The 13,099-nt window shown below is 45.6% G+C and overlaps 1 protein-coding gene across 3 annotated transcripts in view; it reads left to right on the forward strand.

The window, feature by feature from the left end:
- COL26A1 (collagen type XXVI alpha 1 chain) overlaps nt 1-13,099 on the forward strand; it is a 221,085-nt gene that overhangs the window by 160,789 nt on the left and 47,197 nt on the right. For all 3 annotated transcript variants that reach the window (XM_084650887.1, XM_084650889.1, XM_084650888.1), the window contains exon 4: nt 622-683. In XM_084650887.1, the coding sequence (XP_084507013.1) occupies nt 622-683 (62 nt within the window). The remainder of the gene's footprint in view (nt 1-621; nt 684-13,099) is intronic.

The raw sequence follows: 13,099 nt of genomic DNA on the forward strand, positions 1-13,099 counted from the left end.
TGTAGGCACAGATGAGTGTGTGTGTACATACAGTGGTCACACTTTTTCACAGATGCCAAAAGTTAATCTGGTGCATCTCCCCCATGCTGAGGCTGGATTTCTTCCAGGTGGAAGGGGATTCCCTATACTTAAAACGGGGGAATGCCCCTAAAATCATCCATCTCTCTCAGAACAGAAGCAGCTTTTGAAGTGTGAGCGGTGCACGCTTGCAACGCTGTAGATATTTGATAGCTGCAGGGGGTGTATGTATTCTATGTGCAGATGCCAGCCATGTGATACATTGTGAAGCCATGTGACTATTGATCATGCAGCATTGACCTCCTCATCTACAGTCTGCCTATTGCTACATCTCAGGAACTCATTCGAACATTCCACACCTCTTAGCAGCTTCAGAACTTACGTAGATTTCGTTTACATTTCGCATGGCTGTGGCCCCGAACTTGTGCCTTGGTGTTTAATATTTAATTTTTTTTTTTTGGGTCTATAATTGCCCCATAAGCATTATTTCTTAGTCTTGTGAAATCCACACGTTTGCATGGATACAGCGTGCGGGGACACTGCAGATTTAGAGCTGTTCAAATAAATTAATAAAACACTTGTTGTACCCCTTCTCTTTTCTAGAATGCATGAACTGCACAAGACTAACTGATATGACTGAGAGGCTAAACACTCTGGAAGCCAAGGTAAGCACATGGAACATGTTTGAAAGGAAAAAATAGTGACTTTCGTGCTGGGGAGAGGTGCTGAAAGGACAATCCACCAAACAGGTGCAGCATGAGCAAAAACAACGCATACATTACTTCACCAAACTACCCCACTCATATTGCGCAGCCCGGTTCAGTAATGGCCACCTCTTAGAGTACGTCTACACTGCCATTTGGACAGTACGTGTAGGCATACCCGAGCTAGCTCACTAAAAATACGGGCAGCTGCAGCACTGTTGCTTGCAGCAAGAAGCTTGGTCAAAGCTAGTTTGGGCATGCCTACCCATGCTGCAGTTGCACTTCCCTATTGCTAGGCAGACATACCTTCAGCTGGGAGGTTCCTTCAGTTTCCATTGTTCAGTGTCTCTGCGGAGGCTGATAACAAGAGGACCAATTAGTGCCCCGTGTGCGGGTGGTGCTGGGTTTATATATATATATATTTTGCCATGTAGACACTTGCCACTAGAACAGAACCAAAGATCAGCTGATGTAATCAGACTGGTATGTGATACCATTAAGGACAAAAAGCCTAAAGCAAACTTCCACATTCAACCCACAGTTGGACTGTGGCTGTATTTGTAAACGATGGTTAATGTTAGCAGCTCATTACTCTTGACAGCAGCTCATTACTCTTGATCAGAAAGAGTCCATCTGAACCCCTAGGGTTTTATTCTTTGCATTCAAGAAGTATGAGGGCAAATTTATACTGGATTCAGCTCTGTAACAATGGGATGTAAATCAGCAGTGAATTTAACCTCCGAAGGCAAATAGGTTCTGAGTGTGAGTTCCAATATTAAAACACACAGAAGAAACTCCATCCATACAGTCAGTATACAAGATGGAGGAACAGCTTGTGTATTTCCTGTGTTACAAAATCTAAATCAGAAGCAATCCAACTCAATGAAAAAGGGCAGAGATCTGAGATTTGAGGCTGTCCTTTTGTAATTGTCTCCCATAATTCTTCTCTTTAGTCTTTCAATTCTTTTTACTACTTCTCTGCTGCTCCCATCTCTCCAAATCCCTCTTTCACTTCACTGCTTCAACAGTAGCAAATAGAAGAGTGTATGGGCTATTCCAGTTCGAACGTACACATCTCTTACTCAGATATGGAGGCCCTTCCTAAGGTCTAGGCACCATATTGGTCTTTCTTCACTTTTTAAAATAAGCCTTAAGTGAGTCTTAACGTGGTGCATGTGTGCTGGCCCGCTGCACAGGAGTGAATTTTGCTCAGGATGAGTGGCGGCTTCTGTTTGCAGATTTGTCTATTAGGGATTGTCGACACTTGAAGGTAATTCAGATTAAGGTAGTGTGTGAATTTGAAGTGCGCTAGCTATTCCAGAATAACTCCATGTATTAGCACGCTAATGTATTAGCGCTAAGTCTCACATTATATTTGCTGATGTAACTGGATGAGAACTCCGTATATCAGCGTTAGGCTCTCCACCTACTTTGCATTGATCTGGTGTTCCATATTTTTCATCCACTGTGCTAATACACAATGGTTCACGTGTGTGTTGTTCAAATCTGTATTCCTCCTTTTTTCCTTTTCCAAAATATTAGGAGGATTTGATGCACCACACAGTGTTGAAAACCTTTCACAGGTGGAATTCAGTATTGTGGTTTTGGTTAAATTGTTTTAATGTGTATCATAGAATATCACGGTTGGAAGGGACCTCAGGAGGTCATCTAGTCCAACCCCCTGCTCAAAGCAGGACCAATCCCCAACTAAATAATCCCAGCCAGGGCTTTGTCAAGCCTAACCTTAAAAATATCTAAGGAAGGAGATTCCACCACCTCCCTAGGTAACGCTTTCCAGTGTTTCACCGCCTTCCTAGTGAAAAAGTTTTTCCTAATATCCAACCTAAACCTCCCCCACTGCAACTTGAGACCATTACTCCTTGTTCTGTAATCAGCTACCACTGAGAACAGTCTAGATCCATCCTCTTTGGAACCCCCTTTCAGAAAGTTGAGAGCAGCTATCAAATACTCCCTCATTCTTCTCTTCCATAGACTAAACATCCCCAGTTCCCTCAGCCTCTCCTCATAAGTCATGTGTTCCAGTCCCCTAATCATTTTTGTTGCCCTCCGCTGGACTCTTTCCAATTTTTCCACATCCTTCTTGTAGTATGGGGCTCAAAACTAGACACAGTACTCCAGATGAGGCCTCACCAATGTCGAATAGAGGGGAACGATCACGTCCCTCGATCTGCTGGCAGTGCCCCTACATATACATCCCAAAATGCCATTGGCCTTCTTGGCAACAAGGCCACACTGTTGACTCCTATCCAGCTTCTCGTCCACTGTAACCCCTAGGTCCTTCTCTGCAGAACTGCTGCTGAGCCATTCGGTCCCTACTCTGTAGTGGTGCATGGGATTCTTCTGTCCTAAGTGCAGGACTCTGCACTTGTCCTTGTTGAACCTCATCAGATTTCTTTTGGCCCAATCCTCTAATTTGTCTAGGGCCCTCTGTATTCTATCTCTACCCTCCAGCGTATCTACCTGTCCTCCCAGTTTAGTGTCATCTGCAAACTTGCTGAGGGTGCAGTCCACACCATCCTCCAGATCATTTATGAAGATACCCACCAAGCATCATAAAAATAGCTCCCATAAGCAGAGTCAGTTAATTCCCTTTGATCTTTGGTTCTTTCTGTGACAGCCCATTCCTATTTGTTAGATATAGTGCTTGATCTCCCTAATGCTTGTGTAGCTAATAGTTATCAGTGATCTGTCATAGGAATTCAGGGAATCTCCCGGGTGGCGGGGGAGGAGGATGGGATGGTTTTGCGGACAACACATGATTTGCTGATAATTGGGGAATTGTGTCTGAGGTGAAGTGAAGTGAAATGAGCGACGCTTTCTGGAACTCCCTCAAAGATATGTGGGGTTGTATTTCACCATGAGGAAAATAAGAAAAACATTCCAGGGAGTTGAATTCCTCAAGTGAAAACAATGGTCATGGTGTAAGGGAAGATTCTGTTTTCGATTCAAAGATGAGCTGAATAATTGTTTTTGAAGCAGTAAGTCCAGGCAGGCTGTGCGTTCCCTGGCAGTGAAGAGCAGGAGGTGTTATAAGAGGAAAGATGACTCTCCTCTTTTAACTACCCACAATGGGTGTGATTTAAAGCTCAGGGAAACCCAAGTGACAGACGCCCATTGACTTTGTCTGGCTGTTGCAACCAGCACTGTCAGCAGTTCATATGCCTCACTCACCAGAAAATGAAAATCTAGGACTCACTTAAGGCACTTGCAGCGAAAGCACCATTAGATTAGTAAGGAAGGTGCCGTGCCTGAGGAGAGCTGGTTTGTGCAATTATGCTTGCATAGGCTAATGGACGGAATGAGCCTGGTGCTGGGCTCAGTTAAACTACTGTAAATCAAAGGAGGAGTTGGGTGCCTAAGTCCCTTAGGATCCTTTGGAAGTCCCAAGCCAAGAGTGCAACTGCATTGGAGTCGATGTTGATAGGCAGATGTGAAACTGGATTAAGACAGAGGAGTGCCCTTCGTGGACAATGGTGGCAGTGAGTTCACATGTAGCAGCACTAACAGCTCAGTGCACAGATGTTTCGTAAGTGCTGGCAGCAGCATTGTATTTGCCTTCTGCATGAGAGCACTAATGAGAGAAGGAGCTGCCGGGGTCCCTTTCCACCCCTTTTAAGCTTGGCTGTAATTTGTCTATAGATGGACAAAACTGCCATGCTGTCCCATTAAAGAACTCTTGGATTTGCAGCCTTCAGGTTGTGACCTGAACTGAAGTTAAGAGGGATGAGTTGAGATTTCAGCCAGAGAACATAGCATGCTAGTGGCTAGCCCTGTGGATCGTCTGACATTGTTAGCATGGAGGTGGATGCATGAGAAGTCCAGTGCCAAGATGTAGCCTGCGTCCCATTTAGAAGGTAATCAAAGGATTTTGGTAATATCTGAATCCCAACCAAAACCATCAGAACAACACCCCTCTTCCCCTTCCCTCTTGAGTGCTGAGTTTTGGATAGCTCAGAGTCATAGATAATTAAACAACAGCCTCCTGCCAAAAGAACTGCATTCTTGCTTTGGAATCTTGAGGAAAGCTGTGGCCTTCCAAGTCTCCAAATAGCTGGACAGTCTGTTGAATAAACAGAAAGAACAAAAGACTTGACTAGCTGGGAGAGTCGGTGACATTTCAGCAGCATTGATTCGTCTCAGCTCAGTTGATCCTGGGCATCACACATGGCATCTTTGTGTATTGTGCTACAGTGTTTTGCAGTCCCTGGCACCTTGTAATGCTGAGCAAACGCTGTCTCTCAAGGCTCCTCTAGCCTGGAAGAGGAGCGCGGTCATTCTCTATTTTAGCCGCATGATTTTAAAGTGAGCATTCACTTGTGACGTCTCTTCACATTGGTTGGAAGACTTGAGTTTTCAACACAGCTCTCCTGTAACTAGATCTTAACGCAGTTACATTTTACTGGATTGTGAAAGCAAAGGAAACCTGGGTACTTTGGACAGTTTGGAGAGACTATTTATTTTATGTGAATGGTTTCTTTCAGATTTTTCACCATTTCACCACAATGACAGCTTGAAGCAACGTTGCCATGTATTGATGTAACACAATGGCCTTGTGTTAAAATATTACATTCCATCATGACACAACAGGAAAATGGCTGAAGGAAACCCCATCCCAATTGCAAAGGGAGACAGAGAAATTGGGAATAAACCTGGATTGTGGTTAATCTCTGTGAATGTTATTCCTTTGCTCTTTGCATCTGTTCACTCTCCAGGAGTGGTGATTTGGCACCTAATCCACCTACCATGGGCCCAATTCTGCTTTTACTTATGCTGATTTTACACCAGTTTAACTTCATCGATTTCAGTGGCATTATTCCAGATTTACACTGCTAGGAGAGCAGAATCACGTTGTGTGTGGGGGGGGCCTGATCCAAAGCCTCTTGAAGTCAGTGGATGGGTCCCCATCGGGTCCAGCACTAGATGAAGGAAGAAGTTGAGAAGAAACGATTCTGGAGAGAGCCAAGAGATGCTGTGTGTCAACACAAACAGCACTGCAAAAGGTCACTTGACCAGGGCTGCAAAAAATAGAAGTCTTTTGGCAGCAGGCTTTTAATAGTGGAACGATGCAGAAGTCTGAGCTAGTCTGAGTTTTGCTATGTACTCTTGAAAAGGGTTTGGAAAAGATGAGGCTAAAATTGCGACTTTTTATACTCCTATGAATAGGGCTCGGCCAGTTATCTTCCTTGACTTGGCCCCGCTCTTCCTTTTAGAGATGGCAGAACTGAATCAGAAGAAGTAAAAACCTCTCCGAATCTCCATTCGCTGCTGCATCTGAAGTGAACTTCGGTTGTGATTCAGAAAAATTGGGTTTAACTGTTTATTTTTGTGTCCCTCTGAACTTGGTTTTGGCTGGAAACAGAAGCACCCAAGTACTACAAAAGAGGCTGCAGTCACTGTATTTTTGGCTAGTGCAGAGGCAGAGGTAACAGGACATCTCTCAAAAGGCTGTTCTGAGATTTTTAGCTTGATTTGAGTGATCTTTTGGGCTTGGGTGGCTTGGCATGACAGCCAGACTTCCGTTTTAGCCTCAGGCTTAAGGGAGATTAGCTTAGTGCTCCGGGAGGAGGGAACTGTCCGGGACTAGGCTGAGATCTGGAATTTATCTGCTGCTTTGCTTTTCCTCCTATATTCAGCCCAGATCTTCTCTTCCTCACCCCTGACTTGGCTTGCAGTGTAGGAGAGCTGCTTATTGCCGGTATGCCCGTCTCACCCATGATTAGTGCTCCCTTGTGTGTGTGAAACAGAGAGCTCCCCTGTCCAGCATTTGGCTCCCTTCTCTAGCCATGCATCCCTGGCAGAGAAGAGCAATGAGGATCCGAGTGACTCCTGGAGAGGAGTGGGCTGGTGATGTGGACACACCCACACCACTGACAGGACCTGGATAAGCTGCGGGCAGCAATTCCTCTGTCAGTCACACCTCCTTCTCTTTCCTCCACTTCCCACCATGCTTCACGCTTCTCTTCCCATGCCCGCCTCTCGTTTCATCTTCCTCTTTCCCCACTCCCCTGAGGTCCCCAGAAATCTCACTGGCACTGGCTTTGCAGAGCTCCCTCTGACGCTCCGATTCCTTCTCTTCCCTCGCTTTTCCACGGCCTGCATAGCACATGAAACATGAGTGGAAGCACAACTGGGTGCCAGGCAAAGCAGAAGTCACCAACAACTGACCCATGCAAGAAAATATCATGAGTTGGAAAGCAGAGGGAGTTGCCAGAGCCAGTGTGGGAGAGAAGACACACACTGGGCAGCAAAAAGGTCCCTGTGACCTGACTCCTCTCTTTCAGACTTCTCTGGAACAAACGGGGAATTTCCTAACTCTTTGGAGGTCACTTACCGCTAACTGCAGCATTTGCAAGGTGGGTGACATCTCCTCAGGAGGAGGAATCCCCTTCCACAGCCTTAACTCTGATACGGAAGATGGCTAGATCTCCAAGCAGCTTTAGAAGTTACTCCATTGCTGTGTATATGCTATAGCTGAAGGACTTGTGTGTGTGTGTGTGTGTGTGTGCGCTGAAAACTTGGGGATAATTAATTAGGTTATTTGTGACAAACCAAAATCAACACACATGTGGGCGTTGCATTGGCGCAAGGGAGGCACTTGCAATGAAACAATGACTGTAAATCAAGTAAAGGTCGCTCATGAATAACTGCCGATTTTGGTTCCCGGTAGAGTTCCAGCACAGCATGGCTGCGGTGACCTCATGGAATAGGAATGGATAAGATCAGCTGTCTCAAATTGGCCGGTGCTTCGGAGACCAAAGGGGTGAGGCCTCTGACCTCTCCTGTCTCTAATTTGTGTAAATGGCCAAGATGTGCAGAGCCAAGGTCAAGGTCAAATGGCTAATGCAAGCTGGCTTTGAATGCTTTGTGTACTTGGGTGGATGCTGATTGGACGGGCTGTGATGGTCACCACTAATGTGCTAGTCCCATGAGCAAGAAAACACTTCCTTTAGCATGTCCGGGTACTGGGGAGACGCCAGAGAAAAGCCCAGCAGGGCATGATGGGTATGGAAAGCTGGTTTATTCCCCACTCCCTCTATTTATCAGACAGTAAGTGAAGGGACTTGTGGTCAGCAGTACAGCAAAGTTCTGTGGGTCTGCAGAACCTATAAAAGGGGGATGTAACGAAAGTTTATGCCATCTTTCACTTTGTAAGAGAGGCGTTCAATTCACCCAGCATGTTGGATTGACATTAGAGATTGCAAAAATATCCCACTGAATCTGTAATGAGGGATGTGTGGATTGGCATCAGGTGTAAATAACCAAGAAATAAACACAGGAGTCATTAAGGCGAAATGGTTAGATGCTATCTGAGGGTGAGAGCATGAGGTAGACTTCACTCGTTTTCTCAAAATGCCTTGTGCTATCAGTGGCCTGGTCCAGAATTGTCACGTTTAGCACTGTGACCACGCAGAGGAAGAGTTGGGTAAAATGATGGAAAGTCGGGTTGCTCTCCTGCTTCAGCTCTGATTTATGCTGTGTGCAGACTAGAGATGGGTGACCTCACTTTGCTTAACGCTTAGCCCACTCAAATGGAAGGCTGTTTGGCAGAGAGTATTAGAATGCTGGATTGGAACTCAGCACACCTGGGTTCTATTTCTTGTCTCTTCCACTGGCCTATTGGATGACCTTGGGCAAGTCATTTCCTCATCTGTAAAATGGGAATAATGAGTCTTACCTTCCTTTGCAAAGCACTTTGTGTTCTACTGATGAAAAACACTCTATAAGAGGTAGGTGGTATTCGTTTTTTTAATTATGTGTTGTAGGTTTGAAAGTTTGACTCGTGCTCAGGTATCGTGTTCCCGATCTGTTTATTGCCGATTAAAGAAAGGATCCTGGGAAGAGGAGAAAAAACAGGTGGAAGGAGAATCAGAAAGGGGGCCAGGTGAATAATTTCAGAATGGGTGATGAAAGGGAGTGGAGAGGGGAGAAAATTCTAAAAATAACAGATGCTCTAGGCTTGGCTTAATTCACTCTTTATCTGGTTTTACACCATTGTGGGAGAGAAGGCTTTGGTTTCTTTGACCATGGGATGGTGTTCCATGAAGGAGGAGTGCTGGGCAGAGACGGGCTCCATCTTACGAAGAGAGGGAAGAGCATCTTTGCCAGCAGGCTGGCTAACCTAGTGAGGAGGGCTTTAAACTAGGTTCACCGGGGGAAGGAGACCAAAGCCCTGAGGTAAGTGGGAAAGCGGGATACCGGGAGGAAGCACAGGCAGGAATGTCTGTGAGGGGAGGGCTCCTGCCTCATACTGGCAATGAGGGGCGATCAACAGGTTATCTCAAGTGCTTATATACAAATGCACAAAGCCTTGGAAACAAGCAGGGAGAACTGGAGGTCCTGGTGATGTCAAGGAACTATGACGTGATCGGAATAACAGAGACTTGGTGGGATAACTCACATGACTGGAGTACTGTCATGGATGGTTATAAACTGTTCAGGAAGGACAGGCAGGGCAGAAAAGGTGGGGGAGTAGCCCTGTATGTAAGGGAGCAATATGACTGCTCAGAGCTCCGGTACGAAACTGCAGAAAAACCTGAGTGTCTCTGGATTAAGTTTAGAAGTGTGTGCAACAAGAGTGATGTAGTGGTGGGAGTCTGCTATAGACCACCGGACCAGGGGGATGAGGTGGATGAGGCTTTCTTCCGGCAGCTCACGGAAGCTACTAGATCGCATGCCCTGATTCTCATGGGTGACTTTAATTTTCCTGATATCTGCTGGGAGAGCAATACAGCGGTGCATAGACAATCCAGGAAGTTTTTGGAAAGCGTAGGGGACAATTTCCTGGCGCAAGTGCTAGAGGAGCCAACTAGGGGGGGTGCTTTTCTTGACCTGCTGCTCACAAACCGGGTAGAATTAGTGGGGGAAGCAAAAGTGGATGGGAATCTGGGAGGCAGTGACCATGAGTTGGTTGAGTTCAGGATCCTGACGCAGGGAAGAAAGGTAAGCAGCAGGATACGGACCCTGGACTTCAGGAAAGCAGACTTCGACTCCCTCAGGGAACGGATGGCCAGGATCCCCTGGGGGACTAACTTGAAGGGGAAAGGAGTCCAGGAGAGCTGGCTGTATTTCAAGGAATCCCTGTTGAGGTTACAGGGACAAACCATCCCGATGAGTCGAAAGAATAGTAAATATGGCAGGCGACCAGCTTGGCTTAATGGTGAAATCCTAGCGGATCTTAAACATAAAAAAGAAGCTTACAAGAAGAGGAAGGTTGGACATATGACCAGGGAAGAGTATAAAAATATTGCTCGGGCATGTAGGAATGTTATCAGGAGGGCCAAATCGCACCTGGAGCTGCAGCTAGCCAGAGATGTCAAGAGTAACAAGAAGGGTTTCTTCAGGTATGTTGGCAACAAGAAGAAAGCCAAGGAATGTGTGGGCCCCTTACTGAATGAGGGAGGCAACCTAGTGACAGAGGATGTGGAAAAAGCTAATGTACTCAATGCTTTTTTGCCTCTGTTTTCACTAACAAGGTCAGCTCCCAGACTGCTGCGCTGGGCATCACAAAATGCGGAAGAGATGGCCAGCCCTCTGTGGAGATAGAGGCGGTTAGGGACTATTTAGAAAAGCTGGACGTGCACAAGTCCATGGGGCCGGACGAGTTGCATCCGAGAGTGCTGAAGGAATTGGCGGCTGTGATTGCAGAGCCACTGGCCATTATCTTTGAAAACTCGTGGCGAACCGGGGAAGTCCCGGATGACTGGAAAAAGGCTAATGTAGTGCCAATCTTTAAAAAAGGGAAGAAGGAAGATCCTGGGAACTACAGGCCAGTCAGCCTCACCTCAGTCCCTGGAAAAATCATGGAGCAGGTCCTCAAAGAATCAATCCTGAAGCACTTGCATGAGAGGAAAGTGATCAGGAACAGCCAGCATGGATTCACCAAGGGAAGGTCATGCCTGACTAATCTAATCGCCTTTTACGATGAGATTACTGGTTCTGTGGATGAAGGGAAAGCAGTGGATGTATTGTTTCTTGACTTTAGCAAAGCTTTTGACACGGTCTCCCATAGTATTCTTGTCAGCAAGTTAAGGAAGTATGGGCTGGATGAATGCACTATAAGGTGGGTAGAAAGCTGGCTAGATTGTCGGGCTCAACGGGTAGTGATCAATGGCTCCATGTCTAGTTGGCAGCCGGTATCAAGTGGAGTGCCCCAAGGGTCGGTCCTGGGGCCGGTTTTATTCAATATCTTCATAAATGATCTGGAGGATGGTGTGGATTGCACTCTCAGCAAATTTGCGGATGATACTAAACTGGGAGGAGTGGTAGATACGCTGGAGGGGAGGGATAGGATACAGAAGGACCTAGACCAATTGGAAGATTGGGCCAAAAGGAATCTGATGAGGTTCAATAAGGATAAGTGCAGGGTCCTGCACTTAGGACGGAAGAACCCAATGCACAGCTACAGACTAGGGACCGAATGGCTAGGCAGCAGTTCTGCGGAAAAGGACCTAGGGGTGACAGTGGACGAGAAGCTGGATATGAGTCAGCAGTGTGCCCTTGTTGCCAAGAAGGCCAATGGCATTTTGGGATGTATAAGTAGGGGCATAGCGAGCAGATCGAGGGACGTGATCGTTCCCCTCTATTCGACATTGGTGAGGCCTCATCTGGAGTACTGTGTCCAGTTTTGGGCCCCACACTTCAAGAAGGATGTGGATAAATTGGAGAGAGTCCAGCGAAGGGCAACAAAAATGATTAGGGGACTGGAACACATGAGTTATGAGGAGAGGCTGAGGGAGCTGGGATTGTTTAGTCTGCAGAAGAGAAGAATGAGGGGGGATTTGATAGCTGCTTTCAACTACCTGAAAGGGGGTTCCAAAGAGGATGGCTCTAGACTGTTCTCAATGGTAGCAGATGACAGAACGAGGAGTAATGGTCTCAAGTTGCAGTGGGGGAGGTTTAGATTGGATATTAGGAAAAACTTTTTCACTAAGAGGGTGGTGAAACACTGGAATGCGTTACCTAGGGAGGTGGTAGAATCTCCTTCCTTAGAGGTTTTTAAGGTCAGGCTTGACAAAGCCCTGGCTGGGATGATTTAACTGGGAATTGGTCCTGCTTTGAGCAGGGGGTTGGACTAGATGACCTTCTGGGGTCCCTTCCAACCCTGATATTCTATGATTCTATGATTTGACCTCAGCGGAGGTACTCCTACTTCACATCGGTATGAGACCAGATTCCAATTGTGCCCGACCAGCCTTTTGGGAGTGGGATTTCTTTTACCCCAATGCATAGTACAGGCTTTTCACTAGCTAGAAAAACACAGAGCCGGAATTCTGCCATCAACTGTACCTTGATTAAATCTCTTAAGTCTAAAGGGTGTAAAACTGGAGTGAGTGAGAGCAGAATCCAGCTCTATGCAGTCTTATTGCCTCCTTTGAATACATTATTCTCTTTTTGTAAGGCATGCAGACAACTTACATCTGTATTATCACATAAAAAGGTCCCATTTGTTTTATTCTGCTATACATCCATATCTTTTCACAAATTCTATCCAAGGGTTGCAGATAGTGTGATATTAATCTCATCTTTTGGTGATTGTTCAAATGCAATATTTGATGCGAGTCGATATAACCCATTCTTATCTCCTGACGCTACTTTTAAGAAGTCTGTGGCATTTCACGGTGATTTAAATGCAAAGAGATACATTACAAATCCTGTGTCTGACTGATTCATTGTGTGATTGATAAATGATCTGCATATTTTCTGCATGAAAACAGTCCTTGTAAGGCGATACCCTGCCCAGAAGTCTGTGAAAGGTTAAAGGAAATTTTTTAAACATGTATAGACTTTAGACCAATACACTGTTGTTTTTTTCTGCTACATGAAATCTACCCTATTTATTTAGAATATAATATCACACTCCACTTTTATAACCCTATCTTTTTTTAATTACTAGGTACAATTATGTGGAGCCATAGTAACAAAAAAACAATGACAATTACAATACAGATGTTAAAGTGCTCTTGACCTGTTCCGAGGGGGGATAGATTTAAGAAATGCATACGACAGTTATGTTTTATGGGGTTCATCTCTTCCCTTGAAGGATATAAAATGAAACTAGCTCCCACTGTAACACAGCGGTAGTCATAAATACTAGAGATTGAATATCCCCATATAGTACTATAACCGTGCTCACAAGTCCTCTAGAATGGAAAATCCTGTTCCTCTGTTGTATGGCAAGGATGCTTACAGGTAAAGTAGATTGGGTCCTATTGTTAAGTGCTGATGTTTCATGGATATTCCAGGTCTTGTATGTCACACACACTGGTGGTGAACATTTCATAATGTACCTGGTATGCCACCCCACAAAGAGGTGGTAAAGTAAATCCCTGAGATTCCCGTTGCCCGGGTCCAGATCC

This window comes from Lepidochelys olivacea, assembly GCF_965140295.1.
Source record: "Lepidochelys olivacea isolate rLepOli2 genome assembly, chromosome: 17".
NCBI lineage: Eukaryota > Metazoa > Chordata > Testudines > Cheloniidae > Lepidochelys > Lepidochelys olivacea.